At 38.0% G+C, this 22,779-nt stretch overlaps 2 protein-coding genes across 23 annotated transcripts in view; both read right to left on the reverse strand.

Moving 5' to 3' along the window:
- Positions 1–251: 251 nt before the first annotated feature.
- Positions 252–17,488, reverse strand: afap1l1b (actin filament associated protein 1-like 1b). Its single transcript, XM_023962533.2, has 19 exons — positions 17,276–17,488; positions 11,270–11,398; positions 9,348–9,428; positions 9,174–9,259; positions 8,963–9,080; positions 8,784–8,873; positions 8,445–8,656; positions 8,083–8,262; positions 7,918–8,010; positions 7,428–7,530; positions 5,536–5,691; positions 4,689–4,903; positions 2,960–3,105; positions 2,519–2,579; positions 2,289–2,397; positions 1,952–2,119; positions 1,696–1,862; positions 1,368–1,493; positions 252–898 (listed from the first exon to the last, which is right to left on the reverse strand). Exons 1-19 carry the CDS (start codon positions 17,295–17,297, stop codon positions 872–874), a joined length of 2,289 nt encoding a protein of 762 aa, XP_023818301.1. The 5' UTR covers positions 17,298–17,488; the 3' UTR covers positions 252–871.
- Positions 17,489–20,643: 3,155 nt separating this feature from the next.
- Positions 20,644–22,779, reverse strand: part of LOC101159285 (actin-binding LIM protein 3) — a 54,097-nt gene continuing 51,961 nt past the window's right edge. For all 22 annotated transcript variants that reach the window (XM_078930694.1, XM_078930699.1, XM_078930698.1 and 19 more), the window contains one exon: positions 20,644–22,009. In XM_078930694.1, coding sequence (XP_078786820.1) covers positions 21,896–22,009 — 114 coding nt within the window. In that variant the 3' untranslated portion in view covers positions 20,644–21,895. The remainder of the gene's footprint in view (positions 22,010–22,779) is intronic.

Raw genomic sequence — 22,779 nt, forward strand, 5'->3', positions numbered from 1 at the left:
ACATTTTAGTTTATCATTTTATTTTATTATTTAAATTGCAAAAAGTGAATTGAGTAAAATGGATTTTGTTAAAACAGCTGCTTTTCTATGGTTTGCCACTAGGGGTCGCTTTTTAACTGTTAGATCTCTTGTTTTATATATATATATATATATATATATATATATATATATATATATATATATATATATATATATATATATTTTTTGTTTAGAAATTAGATGTGAAATAAATAAAGAAACAATCAGACAGATTCTTAAAATAGTGATAATTTATTTACTCCCCCTTTTATGTTCTAATTGCAGTAACAAGTAAGAAAACTCAGATGACAGAAGGTTTTCTAGGGAGAATAAATAATCTTCATAACATTTATACAATCAAAAAATACAAAAAAGATAAAGTGCAAAAGTTAAATAAGTAAAAATACCCAAATGATGGTTTAAACCAACCACTTCACATTGACACAATAAACATGTTTTAGAACAACTCAAATTTGAGACACTTTTGGTTCAAAAATGATCATTTTAGATATAAAGCATTTTAATCTTTGGAGGAAAAAAAACTTTAACGTTTTAAGTTTTGTGTAAAGATAAAGGTTGGAATATTCCTGTAACTCTTGAGTTTTTGTAAGCATCTTTGCAGGACTTTACTGTAAACTGTAAACACACATAAAATGTTTTTTCTTTATAGTGGTTTACTTCAATACTGAAATGGAAAATCACTGTCATATTTACAGTGCTGGGATGCTTTCTTAAAACCTTTTTTTTATCGTCCTTTCTTTTTCTCTTTAGTGTCTGTATGGTTTTTCTTGGCCTTTCGTGTTCACATCCTCTCGCTGTTCTTTGTTCTTTCTTTTCTGACAGTCTGTTCAGTTTAGGTCCCCTTCTTCGACTCCCACTCCTGAAAACCACAAGGCAGCATACAATTATTATCTCACCATACATACAAAGAAATGACCATAACAACCTTTGCTTTCAATTAACAACATTGTTTATTCTTTACATTTGCATCAGCTGTAGATTTGATTTCTTCTATACTCAAATTTGAGTCAATTTTTAGGGATTTTACCTCTATCTTTTTGTATTTATTCCTTGATTGTTGTGTTTCTTTATTTCCAAATGCATCTCTTGTCTTGTGTGTTAAGCACTTCACTTGACTTTAAGTTGTTTTAAGTGGATTTTAAATAAATGTTACTAACAGATTGATAATCCAACAACACCCCCAAGTAAAACAGCATGGAACAAAAACTCTTTGGCTGTGAACACGATCAACGGGAATCGGCAGAGTATTGCAGCTTCTCATCTCGGCTCATCCATAAATGGTCCCGTGTGTTTTTGCTCATGTGGTACAAACATGTTTCGGTTCCCACCTTTGCCTTCTGCATGACACTCCCCTTAGAGGAGGCGTAAAAAGATGGCGGGCGTTTGCGGAGCTCAGACGCAGCGTTAACAGGCACAGATTCACTGTAAACTTTTTCCTTGTTGTTTCCCGACGCCTGAACACAGAAACAGAAAAAATGAATACATAACAGTCAGATTTTACTCTTTAAAAACTAAAGCAGAATTTATATTTGTCAGTTATATGCTGATGGAAGATTTATTTGACATTTTTTTGTTTACAACTGTATCTCCTTCATCCGCAGTAGTTTTTTGCAAGAGGATTTCTAGAAGCTTTAAATAAGATGCGTCTTTGCTCACCTTTGGGCAATTATCTTTATTATTCGGAGGAGCCAGCGCTCCTCTTGCCAGAGATTTCTTCAGGTTTTCTTTGACTTCGGTCAGTCTGAGCTCCAGCTCCACCCTCTCCTCCTCTTTATCTTTGCACAGAGTCTCCAGCTGAGCTAACCGCTTTTCTGCATCGTGACCTAAACACACAAGCACACATGACATGAATGCGCTCTGCTAATTGGCTCTGCCTTTTTTTTTTTTTGCCTGCATGTGCTTTTTGGCTGACCTGGTCCACTCTTCACCTCCTCCTTCAACACCTTTTTCTCCTTGCGGAGGGAGATCAGTGTGTTTCGGAGCTCCTGTTTTTGCTTCTCTAGCTCTTCTTTTTGTCTCAGGTATCGTTTAGCATCCTCTTCTGCGCGCGTCTTTCCATAGCGTCCATACTGAACGACATCTGTGGGAAGACAAAAGCAGAAAAAACAAAACTCAACATGACATTTCTTTAAAAGCAGGTTCTCGGTCATTCAGCAAAATCAAGTGAAGGCTGCCAGCTGCAGGCACATTTTCTTCCATGTAATTTTTATAAAGCAACCTTTATGAATTATGAAATGAAGGAGGCTCACTGGAGGTGTGTCTCTTAATGGTAGCCTGCTGCTCAGTCCTCTCGGAGTCCCGGCTGGAGAAGGATGCGTGACGTCTCACTTGGCTCGATTTGCCTTCAGCATCCTCATCCTGCACCACAGTGTGACAACAATTACCAACACAAATGCAATAAAGCAGTATAATAGCATACTTCTCTGAATGCTTGTAGGGATTTTGTTTACTACGTCTGCTGGGAAATAAATATTCTTACCTCAATACTTTCATAAACTTCGTCGTAAGTTCTGGAGTCTATGCATGTGGTTGTTGCCCACCTATCAGAAAAAAGAACACATAATTGTAACGTGCTTATGCACGGTAGTTTAGAAAAGGAAGGTCTAGGTGAGAAAAATGCTCTACCTCTGTTAAAATAAACCTTTGCTTTTACCTTTAACTCTGTGAGCCCCTGTTTACAGGAGGCAGAGTCAGACAGAAGGCCAACACCTCAGGGAACAAAGGGTTAAGCTTGTTTTTCAGGTCAAAAACTGATAATCTGTTGCATTTCATCTTAGTAACATTTAAACAACTAGATATAATAATTCTGAACCTGTAAATTGTATTAAATTCAATATTTTAGCAGTGATACCCAGACCCAATAAAAAAATTAAAAAAAAACAATGACAAAAAAAATATATGATATTTTAAAGGGACTCACAAGAAAGACTGTCTGGCAGCGTGCCGGATATCTGTGAGCGTGTCCACATCAATGTAGTCGTAGTGTAACTCAACAGGAAGAGCAGGGCTGCCCGTCTCTGCGAAGAGAATACCCAACCAGCGGCCAAGATCTTCAGAGCAGCTGGCCTAACAAACACAAACACAAACACTGCAGGTTCAACAGGAGAACTGCCCTCTGCTGCCATCATATGTTTGACTGCTCTATATGGTTCTAAATCTTTAGAAATGTTTGCATTTTAAGACATTTGTAACATTATTGTCATATTTGTAGGAGTTTATTTTACAGCCAATAGTTAAGTTTAGGTTGACTTTTATTTTGGAAAAAAATAGAATTTTACAGAAAATGAGATGGTTTTATTTAAAGTGCATAACAAATGTAGTAGCAGTATTTCAACACACACAACCGCCATCTGGTTCATTTAGATCTACAATTTTTTGAAGGAAGTAAAAAATTTTTTTTTACGTTTTTATAGCTTTTTTTAAAGTTTGTTTTTGTTTTTTTACAGGCGAATTACATTTTCTGGAGATTCAATGTGAAGATTGTGTTTGGGTGGCATTTAGAACCCAAAACAGTCTTTTGAAATATTCTCTAAAATCAAACCAGAAGTGGATTCATCCCTTTAAAAAAAAAAAGTTCTTATAAACCAAAGCATCATGCAGAAAAACACCAAAAGAACAAAGAAAATAACTAGTACTGACTGATACGCATTTGAATCCCTTTGAATTTCATAAGACGATAACTCTGAGATGATGCAGAAGGACAGCTTTAAAAGTGCTGAACCGTCAATCGGTCTGATCTTTCTCGCTCATCAAACTGACAGGGATTTAAGAGGCATTAGGAAGAAAGCCCAACATCTCTTTGTGGTTCAACAACATGGATAGATGGAGGCAACCACACATTAAAACCCCAAAGCCTCCAGAAGTTTTAGTCTAATGTCTGCATCCAACCAGCTTTTGAGGACCATCAGAAGCTGAGGATAAAAAATAAAAAAGATGCTGCCCTTAAAGTGATCTCCATGTTTTTGACATTTTGATCAGATAAATTAATGTTCTTAAGCTAATATGTGTTTTTTCTTTCACAAAGTATCATCAGTAAAACTCTTCCAAGTATTTTGATGAAATCATGCAGGATTTTAAAGCTCTAACATTTGCGTAAGTTTAAAGACAAAGTCCGTTAAAAACAATAGTTTCACAATCATCTGACCTCAAAACTTTACATTGATTTTTTTTTGTGCAACATCAAACATCAGTATTTATTTCTCCATTTAAAAAGTCTCAAATCAAACTAAGGTTTTACTTTTTAAGTTTAATATTCACCTTTTGGCTAAATACATTCTGTGTATTATAACTTTCAGGTGATTTTACATTTGTTTTAGTCTTTTTATCCACAATTGTATTCTGTAAAGTGTTTTTTGTTGAATTCATTAATTCCCTATAATTGTTATCTTCTTCCAGGGCGGCTGTTAATCTATTTTAAATAGGTTAAAATATAATTTCAGAAACTCCCAAGTAGGTTTTGACTTTTTCTTTGAGTTTGCACAATCTTAACAATATTGAACACAAATATTCATTTGTCAATCCTTCAATATATTCATCTAACCCTTTGGGGTTTTTTAATCAACGGAAAAACAGGAGAATGTGGAAAATCATTAAAATCTTCATGTTAGGAGCAGGAAAAATAAAACAATACGACTCTTGAATCTCTGCACCTCTAAAGATGCCAGTTCATTTCCTCCCTGCATGATGCGGAAAGAGAAGGGATGTTTGGGTCCGAGTCCGCCTGGCACCACCTCCGCCCTCTTGAGCGGCACCACGATGACTGGGGGCCGCTGATCTGCGGGGTCCTTCTGCAGGTACAGGTTCCCCCCTCGCAGCACGCACCACCGCTCCTTCCAGGCGCCACTGAGGCAAACGCTGAGATGGCCTGCGGAAATGTTACAGGCATTGTTGGGACAAAATGTTTAGTCTGTTGCCTAAATTGTGCAGAAAATATGTCCTCTTCCTAAAATCCACCTTTATTTTTGCTTTTTGAACAGCTGATTCTGAGCACTTATTATGATTTATTTGAACTTGCATAAAGATTCAGATTTTACACAGCTGTCAGTTTAAAAAAAAGTAAGAGCAGCAGAGTTGTTTTGCTGATTCCACAAGCATCTGTCAAACTAATCAAAACCAAAATCTAGAACAAAAAGAAAGTATTTCAGAAAGGCCCACGAGTCCCTTTATTACCTAACCAAAATAAATAAATAACCCCCCACTGTTCCTAAACCCTGTTCAGTTTAGGAGATTGCATCATCGCCTCCAGCTGAATGTCATGTACAGCGGTGTCTAGCTTTTCTGGTGACCGTGTTGCCGCGGGACAACTGTCTGAGAGCACAGTGAGCTTTAAAAACAGAAGCTTCTCTGGCTCTGAACCTCCATGAAAAATGAGTTTTTTTTACCACAACCATCACATTCCCAAAAACCAACAAATGATTTCCTTTTCAATCATTAATGATTGAGGAACCGTCAGGGAAACAGTTAAACAGCAGTGTTGTGATCAGTCTGCGCCCTTACCACAGCGGGGGTTGTCAGCACTGCCTGAAGATAAGGGAGCCTCTCCCGGCAAAGCATTCTTCTTTTTGGAAAAGGTGATGATCCGATTGATTTTCTTGCCGGCTGCTCGGCTCATCGACCCCGTCAGCTCGGAGAAGGCACCACGCTTCCCTCTGCCTGAGGCCAAACGCATGACGACTTCAAAGCATCAGTTACATCAAGACTTTTGTTTTATTTTAGCACTCTCAACACTAACCTATTGGATTTTTATCACAACACAACAGATAAATAAGACATCATCAGATCTTTTAGGTAAAAAAAAAACACCAAACCATTTGAAAAAACCTCTTTCCTGTGTTAAACTATGAGAGTTCTGAAAGGTCCTTGAACCAGGTGCAGCGGCGCTCTGTTCACCCAGCTTCCTATGATGTCAGTGGGACACAATCGCAGGAAGACGACAGGAAGGATGTCCTTTCTGCTCAGGCCTCACTTCCTGTCTCCCCTTCTCTCTCCAGTATTGGAGACACTTGGCGAGTAAACAGGTTGTAGCAGCACTGACAAAACCCGTTTGAGCCCTTTTTTCCCTGACCCCACGTACCTGATCTTCTAGGGTTTATCATCGACATTTTGAGGCAAACAAAAGAAAAAACTTTTGAAGTTTTTATCTACTTCTGGAGAAAAGGCGATTTCAGGACAGAGAGGAAACATCGTATTTCCAATGGAGCCCATCAAAATGTATGCAAAAGACTGAGAATTACTTAGGTTTTTATTTAAAATCAAATCCCTTTAATCTATATTTCTTTGGACAGAAGTAAATGTGGTAGGAGATGCAAAATGCAGCTGCTCTTTAGCCCAACTTTTGAAAAACTACCAAAAAAAACTAGCATGTCCCAATCCGATGATTAGAAATCGGGTCGCTTCAGACTCGGCTGGAATCGGATGTTGTACCCTGATCAGGGACTGGATATTTATTTAATTCCTGCATATCATGAATGTTTTATTGGCATAAAGTTCAGGCGCATTAATTCAGTTGTGGAGCAAAGATATTCACAGATTTCCGACTTCAGGGTTCAAAAACTCTTTTAATAAACGTTTAAAACAGACAGCAAACGTCTCTATTGGTTTGTCTAAACGCAAACAAAAACCTAGAAGGTCACCGAAAAGAAAATAATCTCTCTGTTTAATTCCTATTAAGCCCACAGTGAGACGGCTGACGAGGGATCGTCTACAAAGTGCAAGCTGCAGGAAAGGGGGATCCAAAAAAAAGAAATCCACAATCTCTAATAAAAATGAATAAATGTATATGAGCTCACCATGAAACCTCATTTTTATTATATTTATCTTACAATCATTTTGAAAGTAAGTGGTTTATAGTTTATGCGAATTTTCAATTGAGATCTGAATCGCCTTTGATAAAAAATGTTCAATAGTTCTGAAGATCCCAAAGCTACAGTCACCAAACCTTCTGACATGAGACGGAACGGACTGTTTTTGCTTGATTGTTGAAGCTACTTCCCAAAAGTGCTCTGTTTAAGAGTGAAATGATAAAACAGGGTTAATAAAATCAAAATTAGGGACAACTTTTTATCTGTTTACAAAGATTGTTCTTATTTTTAATGTGTTACAAAAGAATCAGATCCGAACTCTGCATCAGCAGCAGATCCTCAGAATCAAATGACTCAAAATCAGGCACAAAATAAAAATTCTGATTGGGACATCACTATATACGTCTCTTTTTAGTAAGAACTTAAACCACTTCTAAAAACTTTAGAACCAAACGATGAGGTTCCTCCAAGAGCCTCCTTGATGTCAGAAGTTGGTAAAGTGCCACTTCTGAAATATTACGACCAGTTTACGGATCCAACTTAAGAATTACAACTTTATGAAGTAATCGCCTTTAAGGTTTCACCTACTGAGTGAGTCAGTGGTGTCCCGGCCTGGTCTGTGTCCAGTAGACTGACTGTCTGCTGTTGGCCCGCTGTCCGAGTCTGATGCCTGTTTGTCTGACTGCAGCATCTGGAAATGAAAAGTCTTTATTCATCATCGTATTATCCAATCTGTTAGCCAAATTGGAACATTGCAAATGAAAAAAAAAAAACCTTCCTGCTTGATGTCATTTGAGATTGTAAGACCTGTTTTTTAGTCAGCTGCTGTGTCCATGTGCATTCACTTTTCACAGAACATAGAAACATGGAATGATTCAGCCACCACAAAAATGCAATCTTCTCTACAACTTTGAACTAGAAACTAAATGAATTATTGTCATGTGGGTAAGAAAAGATAATAAAAAACAGCAAAATGAAATAAGTTCACACCAATCAAAAAGTGATATAAAAACTACCACACTGCCAAAACGGATTTTCTAAACCATCTGAAAATCCAGACAAAGTAACATGAACAAACCTTATCGAGCTCCAGCTTTCTCTGTATGATTGGAGACGTGGATCCATTGGGTCCTTCCGAGTGGTTGAACTGAATCCCAACATCATGGACGACCTGCAACAAGGAGAAAAGAAGCGTCACTACCAGAAACTCCCCCATTTTCACTGCAGTAGCAGTCAAACCCACCTTAAGCCATCGCTGGGCCTGTTCTTTACTCTGAACTGCCAGCACAAGAGCGTCACCTCCAGGTAGCGAGAAGCGCAGCTCGTGCCTTTTTTTCTTGCCTTCCTTCGGGACGTATATGACGTTACAGAGATTCAGAGGGAGCTCTGTGTGGGGAGACGTGTCCTTGATGCTCTTATAGCACTATAAAAAAAAAAGAAGAAAACGTTTTTAAAAAATCTACAAGGAAAGCCACATGATAAATTCAATCACTTTACATTTAAGAGAAAGTGTTGCTCCTCATTGGTACTGAATGACTTGAGAAGTAGTTGGACCTTCCAATTCCAAGGTTTGAATCAACATTTGTCATTTTTTGTTTTTTTTACCTGGAGTTTATTGTCTCTAATAACTACAAGTTGTTTAGCCCACTGGCCGAAGCGTTTTTTCCGCAGCAGGAAGGCACAGATGTGGCATTCTTTCACCGGCCCGTCCATGTTTTGCTCGGATGTCCACTTTTGGGACAAGTCCTGCCCCTTAGGCTCCTCCTCCTCCTCCTCGTAAGACTCATAGGAGCTGCTCAGAGCATCTGAGTCGTTGTCTGCGCAGCGAAAACAGAACGGATGATTAATTAACAAAACACCGAGTGATAAAGCATGACACACAAACACTTCTGGCCTCAGAATATCGCTGCGTAATTACGTTTCCAGCACGAGGAACAGACTCACTGGAATTTTTAGGAGGTCCATTAATCCTGGTGGTTGGGTAGTTCTTATCGGCGTCTTCATAGTAGGCGTCCTCCACAGAGTTCCTGGAAGCTGGGAGGTGGGGAGAGGGAGTGAACAAAGAACTTGAGGATTTGGTTTATTTATTCAGATCTGGGATTATTTGCATATAAACTACTGACAGTTCACCGTGGTGGTGAAGTACTGCGGACTGGATCCAGGATCTAGAGGAACAGCTTCTTCATAATAGTCATCAGGAAGCGGGGTGGTTGGCAGAGGAGGGGGGGTATCAGTTGGTGTCTGAAAATGTCAAAGTTCAAGTTTAAACCACGATTGTAGGCGAAAACTCAAGAGAAGCTGAGAAAAGTAAGCTATGTAGAGTAAATGACTTGCAGATTTATTGACATGATTATTCTCCTCTTCATCTTTATGTTCTTTCTGCTCCACCGGTGACGCACTGAGCATGTGCAAATTACAATCTGGGGGAAAAACAAATGATTGTTAATTATGTGCGATGAACGGAACGATTCATTTCTGGCTTGCACGTGTTTGAAAAAGCATTTTTACCAAAATCTTCAAACAGAGACTCTACAAAGCTGGTGCCGTTTCCATAGAGACAGCTGTTCATGTAGACATCTGATCCATTCACTGCAAAAAAACACAAACACTGCGTTAAAAATAGGGTGGAGTTACTGAAGCACTGGAATGTTTGCGCACATCGAAACTATCTCTGGACTTTCTTATGAAAAGAAATTGTGAATTAGTACAGATTTAAAATGTAGGTGAAAGATGGACACCTCACTTTCAGTACAGTCTGGGCCCACTATTACACACAAGCAGCAGGATATTCTGTCGGCCACCTTACTCTGACCTTGCCTCATTATCCTGCTTTAACTTTGCGTCTCATTATCCTCTTACATTAATCCTTTTATCCCCACCGACATCCTACAGAGCATGCTCCTTCTTCTGAGACAAAGCTCTTCATAGACACCTATCTGCAATCTTTATATATATCTTATATAATATATATATATATATACACACATTATATATATTTATATATATATATAGAGAGAGAGAGAGAGAGAGAGAGAGAGAGAGAGCGAGAGAGAGATGTAGATATATTGATAACAATTGTATTTCTGTAAAACACTTAATCCCTATAAAGTCCAAATAAAAGCAGCTGCAGCAAAGAAGATTTACAAAAGAATTAGTCCAAAAGAAAATACGAACTTATTAGGAAAAACTATTAACACAAAACATTTACAGTAAATCTAGGAGTAGGAGTGGTAAAGAAGGGGTCAAAAAGAAACTTATTCATAAAGACAAAGTTGTGCACATATTAATACTTTGTGCACAACTTTGCAGAAAAATTCTGAATACAACATTTAGTTTAACACGTCTGTTGTGAATATGATTTGTCTTTGTTTTGAATCAGTATTTTCCTCGTCTTGAATATGAAATTTCCCGGTCAACTCGCTGTCAAAAACGGGCTCACAGGCTTATACATTGAATCCCAAAGACATGGATTTTTAAATGTACGCATGCGTATTGAAGTTGAATTATTAAACAAAAATGAAATGGAACTTTTTAGAATGGTAATGACCCCATAACGGGGAAATGATGTTGTTACTATAACTATATAAAACAGATCGTGATACAGCGATCTGCAGCAGCATTTTGTCTGTGCCAGATGTCAACAGCTGATCGTGTAAACAACGCACCAGTGAATAGTTTCAGACCCACAAGTGGTGGAAATTAGTCCAGAAAGCATGAACTGCTTGCCTGTCATAATTAGTTGATATTAGGAGGATTCCAAAACAAAAACAGGTAAACTAACTGGCAGCCGACTGTTGCTGAGGAAAAAAAAATATTACATTAAATATATTTTTAAAAAACACGTTAGTAGGATCAGAATACCAAACTTTCCTTGTTTGAAGTTTCTTTCTTTCTTTTTAACCACCGCTACAGTTGGCCACAAGTTAGCCTACTTTTTCTCCATGTTCGCTTTCCGATTTTGTTATTTTCCATTTATTTTCTTAACCCACTTTATCCCTTTTGAGGATCAGTGCTGTTGGGCAAAAGGGGGGTACAAGTGGACAGATCCAGGGGCTGGAGCGAACGCGTCCCCCCACCTGTACCAAGCATGAACTGGCTGGCACCTGTCGCTGCCGGCCGCACCCCGCCACAACCCGCCACCGTTGGCCGGCAGGCAGACGGGGGAGTGGTGGCAGCAGGGAAGTGGGGATCCCCCCACCGCTGCTCGGGTTTTTCTTATTTTGTTTCATCACTCTCTTATAAAACATCTCTTTTTTTTTACTGCTTTTTCCCCCCACACATAATAAGAGGGATGGTAAGCTAGCAGGAGAGCATGCAAACAGACAGCTCCGTTATGGGTGACGGGAAGAGGGGTGGGGTAGTTCTGCACCAACAGACTGATGAAATGGGAAACACTGGGTGTGTAGCTGTGATGTAACCTCTCGTTATACCTGATAGCTGCAGTGAATCCAGAATGTTCCGTATGGAGGCCATCTTCTCAGCAGTGGCTGGACTGACCGTCTCACGATCAAGCATCTTCAGCAGACCGCTGAGCTCACTCACAAGCTGGTCCATCACGACTGGAAACAAACAAAACATTTCATTGAATAACTAAATACTTCTGGCGTGAAACCGTCATATGATGGTGAAATCTTGATGGTAAATTCATTTTTTTTTTTTTACTGGCTGAAATGCTTCTGCTGTTCCACCAAGTGCATCAAAAATCCTTTTAACACAAGCATGCCGTGCTGTACAAGCCGGGCGGAGCTGGCAGTTGGTGAAGGGTGTGAAAAGTCTGAAAGCTGGAGCTCAGCCTCGTCACAGCAGCTGACAGGGGGCAGAAATTCAACAGCTGTCCGCATCGGCATGGAGAGCACAGAGAACCGTCTTTGGTAGTAAGACATTTTAAAAGTTCTGCTCTGGCATCCTGTGTGCGTTTGTGTGGATGTGTACATTTGTTTGTGTGCTTGGTGACCTTGACATTGTTCCAAATGCCCTAACAAACACTCTCACACATCCTGCCTGCTGAGAGCCAACAAAGAAAGGCAGGAGGGAAAAGAGCTGAGCAGAGAAAAAGTTTGGTGAACGGGGAAAGGAAGTTTCCCTTCCTGACGGAAATGAAAACGCAAAAATAAAGACTAAAGACAAGACGGGATGCAGATAGCAGACTTCATGTAGCAATTCACCGCTTAATAATCTGAAATAATTCTTAAATGAAAGCTAAAACAGTCATAAGTATGATCCATGTCACTAAAGAGCTCACAAGTTTTCACATTTTAAACTCTGAACTGATTCATTTAAGGTGGATTATAATTAAAGGGTTCAATGCAGGAAATATGGAAAAGCAGAAAGAACATCATTAGGTGGACCATATTCTTAAAGGTCTTGATCAAGTTAGTATTTATTTCCTATCAAGGATGAAATATCTAATGTACTTTAGGTTTTATAACTTAATGAATGTATAGAAAGGTATTATGGATGCCAAACCTTTACCTACTTCTATGTTGACATTTGTGTAGAAAATCCTGGTTAAAAAGCCGACAGGACTTTAAGTACGGAAGTGTAATGCATCCAAATACATTTTTTTTTTTTTAAACAGTGCTTTTCATAATATAATTTTTTCGTGTATTGTATGTTTTTCAAGTTATTTAAAAAAAATGTATATAATTTTTTTTTTCAAGAACATTTTTCTAACTTTTCAATATAATTTTTTCTCTTTTTTGAGATAATGTTTTTTGTTTTGCGATACGTTTTTTAATTCATTCATTTATCTTCTATTCCGGTTTGTCCGTTTTGGGATCACGGGGCTGCTGGAGCCTATCCCGGCCACTTCCGGGCGAAGGCAGGGGACCCCCTGGACAGGTCGCCAGTCTGTCACAGGGTCACATACACCCATTTACACTCACATTCACACCTAGGGACATTTTAGAGTAACCAGTTAACCTCTGAATGTTTCTGGACAGTGGGAAGAAGCCGGAGTCCCCGGAGAAAACCCACGCGTGCACGGTGAGAACATGCAAACTCCACACAGAAAGGTTTCTCCTTGGGGGTTCTGTTTCGGTCCCCACGCTGTTTTTTGTTTTTCCCCTATTTTTGACTAATTCTTTTCCTTTCTTCACCCCTTAATTTTTTTTCTGGACACACTGGTTCATTCTAAGAGAAAGAGTAAAGTTATGAAATTAGGGATTTCTGTGGAGTTTATTTCAACAATAATGAGTACTTGGGATGCTTTTGAGATGAATCATAATGAGTTACTGAGAAATTGATAAGGTTTGTCTGGGGTGTTTTCGTGTACTTTATTGGAGCTTCATAAGCATTAACGTCAGGGCAAAGCTCAAAACAGGCGGATCCTATCTATCAAAAAACTCCAGCTGTACCTCATTTTCTGCATCACCACAGACAAAAATAAACACTCCATGATAGCACATAAACTAAACATCTATGTACGGACACATTTTAAACACGAAAAAAATTAGAACAAAGATCCCTCGTTTTGTTCTTTTTTCCAAATGAATGCAATACACTAGTTCTATCACTTAAAACTTCTTATTTCTGAATGAAGTTTAAAAAAAATAAAATAAAAAGTGTTTTGGTGAAAAAGCTATTACTAACAGCACACATGCAAAAAGTCCTAACTGTCCTGTAGATGGGAAGGCCCTTGGTTTTAAATTCTTAGGAAACAGAAGAAATAAGGAAAACTTGAAACTACTATTAAAATAGTTTTATTTTTCTTGATCCAGACTGAATAGAAAGACGGTTCAAGTGATAAAAAGCCTCAACTCTCCCACAAGACTCTTCCGGCGCCTTCATTTCAACAATCCTTCATTGTCTCTGCGAGAGCCAAAATTAGAGAGCCACAATGCTCCACAGGACCAGAGCAAACAACGGAATTGAAAACAAAAGAATTAGGGGAGTGGCGGAACACAGCTGCGGCGTCTTGATTCATAGGCAGCCGAGGTTTGAGTTTACCTCCAGCAGCTGTGTGAGTGTGCAGCTGTGGTTTTCACAAAAGGCTGTCAACAGAAGCTTCTGTCCACTCCTTAATGATCTGAGACCTCTCTGTCATCCTCCCTTCACCTCTTCCTCCTCACATTTCTGTTGCGCTTTCCGTGTAAAACATCTTCTACCGTCACAAACTCTTCCTTTGCATTTTTCATGGTAAAACGTACTCAAGCTACACATCTGTAGTTGTTGTGTTTCTACAATAAACCGATGCTTTCTGTCTTTCCATCAAAGTAAACGTGGCGCAGACTTTTGGTCTCCTAACGTCTATCTCTGTGCCGTCAAGGCCATCCTCTCTCTGAGGGCTGGAGGCATCACAGGCTGAGAATCAGCTGTTCGGGAGGCTTGTGGCTCCTCTCACCCACAGAGGGGTCATTGTTACCCCCCTTTCCACACAGACACACACCCACACACATTTCCTCCTCAAAGTCTTTTCCCCTACTTATAATTTATTTGGCTAAAAAACAGAAGGCACACTCCCCGGTCATTCACCTTCCTCCTACTAATAAACACACAAACACAAATAAATCCAGTGATATGTGTGTGCGCTCCTGCGTACATTTTTGTGCGTCTCCACACAGACTTCTGAAGGGGAGGAGAGTCATGGGATGCGGCCCATGCGACTATCATTTGGACTGATTTAGCCTGTTTGGTTGCAGCTCAGAAGAAAACAACTGCTGCTGCCTCCGTTTATCTCACCACACTGTGCTTTTGGACAGGAGGCCTGGAGATCAGTCCTCCAAACGCACGGCTTTCATTCCCATCCATTACACTACTGTAACCCCTCACTCAACACCAAGACTCACACCTCTTCTGACACCATTCATTTTTGGTAAAATTACTTTTTGTGCTTTACATGAAAAAGAGACAAATTTTAAGCCTGACGCAAAAAATAACTGCCACAGTTTATTATAGGAAGATCAATTCGAGCTTAAGAAGTAAAACTGGGTTGATTCATTTAAACCAACACGCAGAAGTCTCTATGTACAAATGACAATATGGATTTATCAAATCAATAAATCTTTTTGGTAAAAACTAGGGCTACACAATAAATCCCAAGTTATCGTCATCACGATATCAACCTGTGTAATACGCGTATCACGAAAGAAGGCGTAAACTGTGACCCTAAATGTTTACACACCAACAATTTAAAGGCAGCGTGATGTTTTAAGCTAATCAAATAAAACCCTTTACGCATTTGACCAATCAGATGGAGCCCTCCTGTTAGACGTGGGTCATTTGGAGTTTAATTTTACCTTTTTTTTCTAACCAAATTGTTGCCATGAAATAGAAATGATTTATTAGTTGTTTAGCTAGTTGTTCATGTATCACAAGTTCTATCGTTAACGCAATATTGATCACTAATGTCACACCTCATACCGTGCAGCCCTAGTAAAAACGACTCTGTTGGTTTTTAAATATGAGAATTTCGTAATTCTTTTTACAAGAAGTTTCATCTTTTTAATTTGAATCACTTTATGATATCTGGTTTTTCAACTAAACAAAATTGATAGATAGTTTTGAAAACTCCAAATCTATATTTAACCATACCCTGATTTTTGTGTTTTTGTTTTACCCAATCCCATTTCAAAGTGTGGAAGACTGTTGTTTTGAAGAAGCCGTCTTTGCTGTCTTTCTCAAAGTCTGAAAGAAATCTCTCTTCTTCTAACTTTCCTCCACTTTCTGTCCCCCAACTTAAATGGCATTCACTCCTCTCTCCAAAAAGGACCCCCGCGTCATCTCCAGACGCCCATCCTCTGGTCAGAGTTCAAGGCTCAGCGGCCCCAGAAGCTCTCGCTCAGACAAAGGTTTGCTTCAGAGACTCTGCATCCTGTAACTCAGATTTTCATGACAACAGTGTGTGGTGTCACACAGCTTTACATGGTTAGACGCTCCAGCCAACACTTTAAAAGGTTCAGTCGAGCAGTAAAAACACACAGCTGTGGAGATATAGTGCAGGAGTTATTTTTTTCACATTCTTCTAGTATCTTATCACTTTCATAAGATAGGAAACAGGAATGTGTAAGAAAAAAAACCCCAAAAGTCAAATATTAGACCTGATTACTGTGAAAACACTGGGGGTTACCTCCTTAAATAAGCCTACAAGATTGTAGATAACTTTCATTTTGGAAAGTAAATAAAAATCATACTTATTGCATTGTAACATTATCATGTCCAGTACTGAGGCTGAAGTTTATCTTCTAAATTCATGCAGGTATGAGAAACCTGCAAAGGGAAGTTGCAGCTCAGGGTTCATTCTAAGAAATCTTTAAGGACCAACCAGAGCAGGGTTCAAAATCTGAATATACTAAAAAAATGCAACATTTGTTCAGACAATTGGAAGACATATTTAAAGAAAATTAAGTTAAAAAATGTATTTCTGAGTTTGTTTATCAAATCAATAGTGAAACAGGAGCAGACAAAAAGATGCAGCTGGAAAAACCTTGCAGCTGTGATGTAGAAGCTACAATTGGCAAACAACAAGCTTCCGGCTCCACTCCATGCTGATAGAACAGAGTTGAATTTAATTGCTTGAAGTTCAAGCTTTGTTCAGTTTAAAAAATGTGTTAAGTTAAATGTGCTTTTTCTAAACATAGAAAATGTTTTTAAATTAAAATGTTTGAAATCAAATCCCATATATTCAAACAAGAAAACGTATTTTCTAATTTGGTAAAATTATAACTCCCTTTCAAATGAATGTTTCAATAAAGGTCTATAGAGATAAGATGATCACCTTATGTGTATAAAATAGACAGAATCTGAGCAAAAGGTTGCCTGTAAAGGCAAGAAATTTTAGTACACATTTCAAGAGCTTTTTTGAAAAACACTAAGATGACATATGTGCACCAAAGTTGACTGTTGACATTTAAATTAGTTATAAAGGAGTACCAATCGGATGTTCACTGTCCCTAATTCAATGTAGTGCAGGTAACCGCTTTGGGTCTACTTTTTCCAGGTTTCCCATCATTCCAGTTGTTGTAGTGGCGGAGTAGCACAGCTTCCTGCTGCAGCTGTGAACACAGCGACCATTGAACCGCTGCCTCCCTTCCAGCGGCGCAGCTTCCAGCGGGGCACGTCTGTGTTGGTATCAGATTGCATCACTTTACCTTAGGATACCTCCTCCATCCAGGCACGCTCACCAACCGGCGCGTGGCTGAGTGACATCACGGCCGCGAGCTCCAACAGTGGCGTAGGGCGCGAGGCGAGCTCGGTTTGTTTGATCAAAGAGCAAATTAACAAACCGTATATTTACTTTGTTTTTGTCTATATTCTCCTAAGTGGTCTTTTGTGTTAAAAGTCCCAGTCACGCTTTATTTGTACTTTTGTTTAGTTAACTTTAAAGACTGTTGGAAAGATTTGAGCGTAAAGTTTACTAAGTGATTTTCTAAGGCGTTGGTTGTCTAAAAAAATTTCTAGACTTCTCTCTGACTTAAATAAAATAAAATCTTACTCACCGCTTCTGCGTCTTGAGTCCATGCCGCTTTTCACCTCCTTTTTCGGTTCCCGTTGTAATCCCTCGCTTGTTTGAGTCAAAGTTCTCTACATTTCGGAGTTGTCCGCAGACACAGCGGCGGCTTTTGTCGTTCTGTGCGCGGATCAGTGAGTCAGAGTGGCCGCTACAGTTTACAGTTAGACTCGGCGGCCACTTGTTCATCAGCCAGGATCCCTCTGGGTCCTAGTGCCGGTACATAAATATTCATCTGTTTATAACATTCGTGTGGCATTTCTCTGATGATGGTGCACATACTGTATATCAAGAAAAACAAGCTTAAAATTGAAATTCCTAGTATTTCTTTATTCATATCGTTCTAAATCAGGAGCAGACAAAAAATGACGGAAAAATGATTATATTGTGACGCAGAAAATACACTGGGCGGGCCACAAGCTCCCTGTTTCAAACTCTTAGGAGCAGAAAGGGGAAGGGGAGCGGGGTCGCTCTGTGCCAACAGTCCCGCCCACAACTCTGAGACCAATGACATCTGCAGAAACTACACCGGCTTTTTTTTTCTTGCTAAAAACGCCATAATCTTGGTTTAAAAAAAAAAAAAACAACCACCGAACGCTTTTACAAAAGGTGATCAGAGTGGGTCATTAACTTTAAGAGATTTTTGATTTTAAAATTTGCAATTATCCAAAATTGGAAACTCTTACTGACAGCCTCTGTTAAAAAGTACGGAAAATGCTTAAAAAAAACTTTTGAAATGATAAATTAAAATCAGCTCACTTGACCCGAAATTATCATAATAGTCCAAAGCCTAGATTCTTGAGCAGAATCAGACAACTCTACACAATAATAATAATAATAAGAAGAAGAAGAAAACAATCAAAACCACAAAAATTTATCAAGAATACATTTATATTAAATAGTTAGTTTCTGAATTTAAAACAGTGTTATTGTAATTATTAATATTAATTATTGTTATTATATTATTGGTTATTATAATTAACAAATAAAACAAAATAATAGTATTCCTATACAATCCTATACATTCCTATACATCTGGTTTCCTTTTGTTGGCTCCTATGTATTCACAAACACTCTCTGCATAGCCAGCACATACATGTGGGCCTCCTCACATATGTGTCTTGATGGGGTACTGGATTAATAAACACAAAACAGTTCTGTTTAGGAGGTTTTTCTTCCTAAAATAAACCACTTGAACACATCTTTTTAAAAAGTGTTAAATAACTTCATAGAAAGGGCAAAATTAATTCAGTATTTATTACTGAGATTTAGACACACATTTTTCTCATTTTGTGTTTCTTTACTCAACCATCTTCTACTTTAATCAAAATTTTCCGGTTCACTCATTGCCCCTTTACCCCCTTCTATTTAAAGTAAACATATGTATAGAGTTTATCTTTCTTAATCAAATATTTCTAATTATAAATAAAACAAAATTGTATAATTTAGGATTTTACTGAGAAACCAAAACACAACCAATAATGCATGTGGCAAAATCCAGCCAGTATTGGAATGGTGTTTACAATCTCTAATGTCTAAACTGCACATTTTATAAACCCACATTGCAAATATGCATCTGATTTTTGTGTGACTTCTAAGTGAACATTTTGAAGAGCTTTATTCTCATGAGGTCATCCATGAGTGTGGGTGTCTCTAATTTTAAAAAGGTTCTGAATATAGTGATAATGTGAGCTCTTATACTTATTCCTACTAAAAGCCTTGTTTCTAGGTTTTAAACCAGCAGAAGCCACCTAATAGACCAAGTGCTAAAACATCTAAAAAGAGAATTTCAAAGTCCAACCTGGTTGAAATAAAAGTGTGAGTGATTAACTTTGAATCATTTTAGGTCCTTAACTTTTTAGTTTGGCGATATTTGTCAAAAGCAGTAGGTTCTGTGTGTACTGTATGCTGTGAATGGTTTTGCAAAGAGACCAAAATGTCAACGGTACCCTAAAAGGTTTCCAACGTTTCACTTGACGGTGGAGATGAGACTAACTATCTGTATTTTATTATCTTTTAGTTTATCAAACACATCAACTAGATTACAGTCTTGTAAATGTGTCAATATGTGGATGGATCGCAGCATCCATATGCACATAAAGTGACTACCGTACATGTTTTAGATTTTCCACTATCCTCTTGAGAACCAGGCTGTGCGTTTATGTCTTCTGTAGGGGACATTCGTTTTTGGATTGTGTCCTTTGACTCATTTGAAATTCTCTACTAAGACCTGATGTGCTTATCCCTTGTGCTATCCTAGGCACTTTACCATTGGGAGCGGGGTCATCAAGACCCCACTAGACAGTGTGCTAAACCTTTTTTCTTCACTGATTCTTGATCTTCACTGGTGTCCATGGATTACATGAAATCCTCTTCGCCTTTATCCACCTGTGTCATGCTGGGATAACACGTCAATGTAAGGATTGGTTCATCTGGGATAATGGAAAGCTTGGTTTCTTATGGAAATAAAACAAAGTCTTTAAAGGTCAGAAATGAACAGGCTGATTCTCAGGAAGCTATCATTTCTTTGCTTAAACTTTCAAAGTTTTTCTCAACCGTTTTTAACAGTTTTCTACAGCTTAACTTTGCATTGGCATAAAGTGTGCCTTCTCCTCCTATTTTGTTTCTTTCTATGACTTGTAAATCTATGTTACTTCTAGTTCCATGACAGAGATTTTCTTAGTCTCACATTTCTGAACATCTGACATCAAACTCTGGAACAGACACAAGGTTTATATAAAGAATCCTTACAGTTAAAGTGCATTGTTTTCCATTTGTCATAAAAATGTTTCTCTTTATAATAATCCCATTTATCTAAATATTTTATTAATCAATGATATTTCTTAATCAGTACAGTTGGAATGTTTCAAGTCAAATGTTTCATAGTTTAACCTTTCATTCTCATGACTAATTATATGACTGTCCCCATTTAAATGACTATGTCCTCCTCAATCATATTTCACTTCAGGCAGGTTGAAAGAACAACAACAAATCTCTCTGGAAATCACTGTCTTGCTTATAAAACATATTAGATCCATGTCTCTGGTGTGTGAAAGTTTATTCATCTACACTTTAAGCTTTTTAAAAAAGGAGAGCAGTAACTAGCCTTTCCTGATAATCTCCCTTATGTGTGCATTGGCATACAATCTCAACCTCGTGCATTTCTTCAGCTAACAACTTACTTGCTTGTAAACTATTTTTTTCCTTCATGACAAAAAATGTAAACATGGAACATATATAAACAAATGCCACTTTATACTATGATACAAACAGGTACTACACTAAGAGCATTAGTCAGTTCATCTTCTTATCCACCTTTGTGTGCAATTTAAAGTTCATAAATAACAGTACTAATACTTATAAACCATTCATTCATTTATTTTGAATTTGCATTGACAGACACATAGTGGTGCAAATGACAAATAGCAAATAAAATCAATAGGAAATAAGTTACATTGTGGTTCAATTCATAGCTAATGTATTAAATGTGGATTTGGTGACACACAAACATGTCTGCGTTTAAAATAACTAATATAGACAAATAGGTAAAATGTGCACTTGCATCATGGTCAGTGAGAAAAGACTTTTGTTTTCACCTTTTATGTCAGTCGTCATGCTTCCGCTCACTTTTTTTTTACAGGTACCTGCCAAAAATTGGAATAGTTTATTTTTTTACTTTGCATGTTTCATCAAAAAATCCTTTTTTTTCTTCCGTGTCTCTTTGATTCATATTAGAATCTTTTACTCAATTACTCAAATAACCTCTGAATGACCTAAATCCCTAATACTAATCTGTTAACATTTTGTAAACATTTTCCTTGTTTCCATTCATTCTCCATGCTCTCACTGTTTGGGACTATTTGGATAAGGATATTTTCCGCGCTGTGTAAGTGAAAAATGTGCCGTGGGGAGTTTTACGTTAAATTTTCTTGAGTAAATGTTACAAAATCTTCAACATCTAAACTTCATTTACATTTGCAGTGAGTTCAGAATCAGTTTTCAGACACGTGAGTTAACAAAAATGTTTAAGCTATCAAAAAACAGGTTATTACAGAGATATGGCTTCAAATCAGCTAAAAAATACTTCATAATGGTTTTTAAAACTAAAACATGGAGAAAAACCGTTGCTTTTTAGCATACCTGAACTTTATAAGCCTGATGTAATGAATTGAAATGCTGCATCTTAGGTGCTGTTTTCTGAGTTTCTCTTGATAAACCTAAATATTTTCTTTTGTCCTCTAGGCAGTTGATTTTCTTCAGGTTCGTCCCATTTTTATCATAAATATGAGCAAATCTTCAGGTCACATGTCTATGTACTTGCAGACTATAGGAACACACTGCCATCTGCTGGTAAAAAAAACCCAGTTAGCTTTGCTATGTATCCATTTTTTTGGCATATCACTTGAAATCTAAGTCCTGTTTTCAGCTCTCCTGCTCAGTTCGTCTCCTCTCACCCAGTTGTTCCTTGTTTGGCCCAGTTGGCTGACCTCACGGGTATTGCTTAAGAAATCCTAGTGCATATCAAGAACAGGAAGCTGATGGTTTTTCTGCTGACACTTCCAGGGCTTTATACCTCTGAGGGTAAGTCATTTTTGAGTAGAAGCTTTCTTCAAAAGAGTCGGACTTGTTTCTTCAGTTCATTCTTTTTCCACTGCGCGAGACGGTCAAAGGCAGACATGGACATGCCAAAGACTCTGTAAAACTCATCTGGTGAAAGGTGACGCTGTAAGAGGAAAGATCACGTCACAAAATATGCATAAAAATAGTTACATGGTTTTCAAAAAAATTAGCCTGAGCCAAAAGACTTTGGTTGACATGAAAGAAAACAAAACAAAACAACAAAAGTACTTTTTACCACATAAGCAAATCATCATCCAGCTGAGTAACGCTTTTTTCTGTTGATGAGGTTTTTGTTGGATTTCAGAAAAATTTGCAGAAATATGTCTGTACTCATCTTTCAGTGTTTTAGGGTTCCCATTTAGAGAATCTGCTATGACAATTACTGACTGCTGGGATTGCATTATTGAGGTAATGGTCAATTATTGTATGATCAGATCGAAGATTCTTCTTCTTAAATGGCATTGGTTGTTCATGAGTCATCTGACAAACTCAGCATGGGCCATCCTGTAACTCAGGGAAAGCTTCATTCATGCTCATTTTCCTTGATATGTCGAGTTCTGCACTAAACAGGAATCATAGAGCTCATTTGTACAGGTAAATGGATTGTTTGCCTAGATGAAGTGTTGACTAAGGCAGTGTTTTTCAACCTTTTCTGAGCCGCGGCACACCAGCATCCAAAAATTTAAAAAAAAGAAGGAGAAACTCATAGTCTGTATTGATCTACAGCCCCTCCACAATCTCACATGCATTTTTGAGATAATTGTTGCAGAAAAAGCTGGAAACTGCAGCTGTTTTTTTCTAAAAGATGCAATAAAAGTTAAGTTAGAAGATTTAAAAATAGTTTTAGGTGTGTTCGTTGGTTTCAAGACGTTT

Source organism: Oryzias latipes, chromosome 14 (assembly GCF_053564925.1).
Source record: "Oryzias latipes strain Hd-rR chromosome 14, Olatipes_Hd-rR_3.1".
NCBI lineage: Eukaryota > Metazoa > Chordata > Actinopteri > Beloniformes > Adrianichthyidae > Oryzias > Oryzias latipes.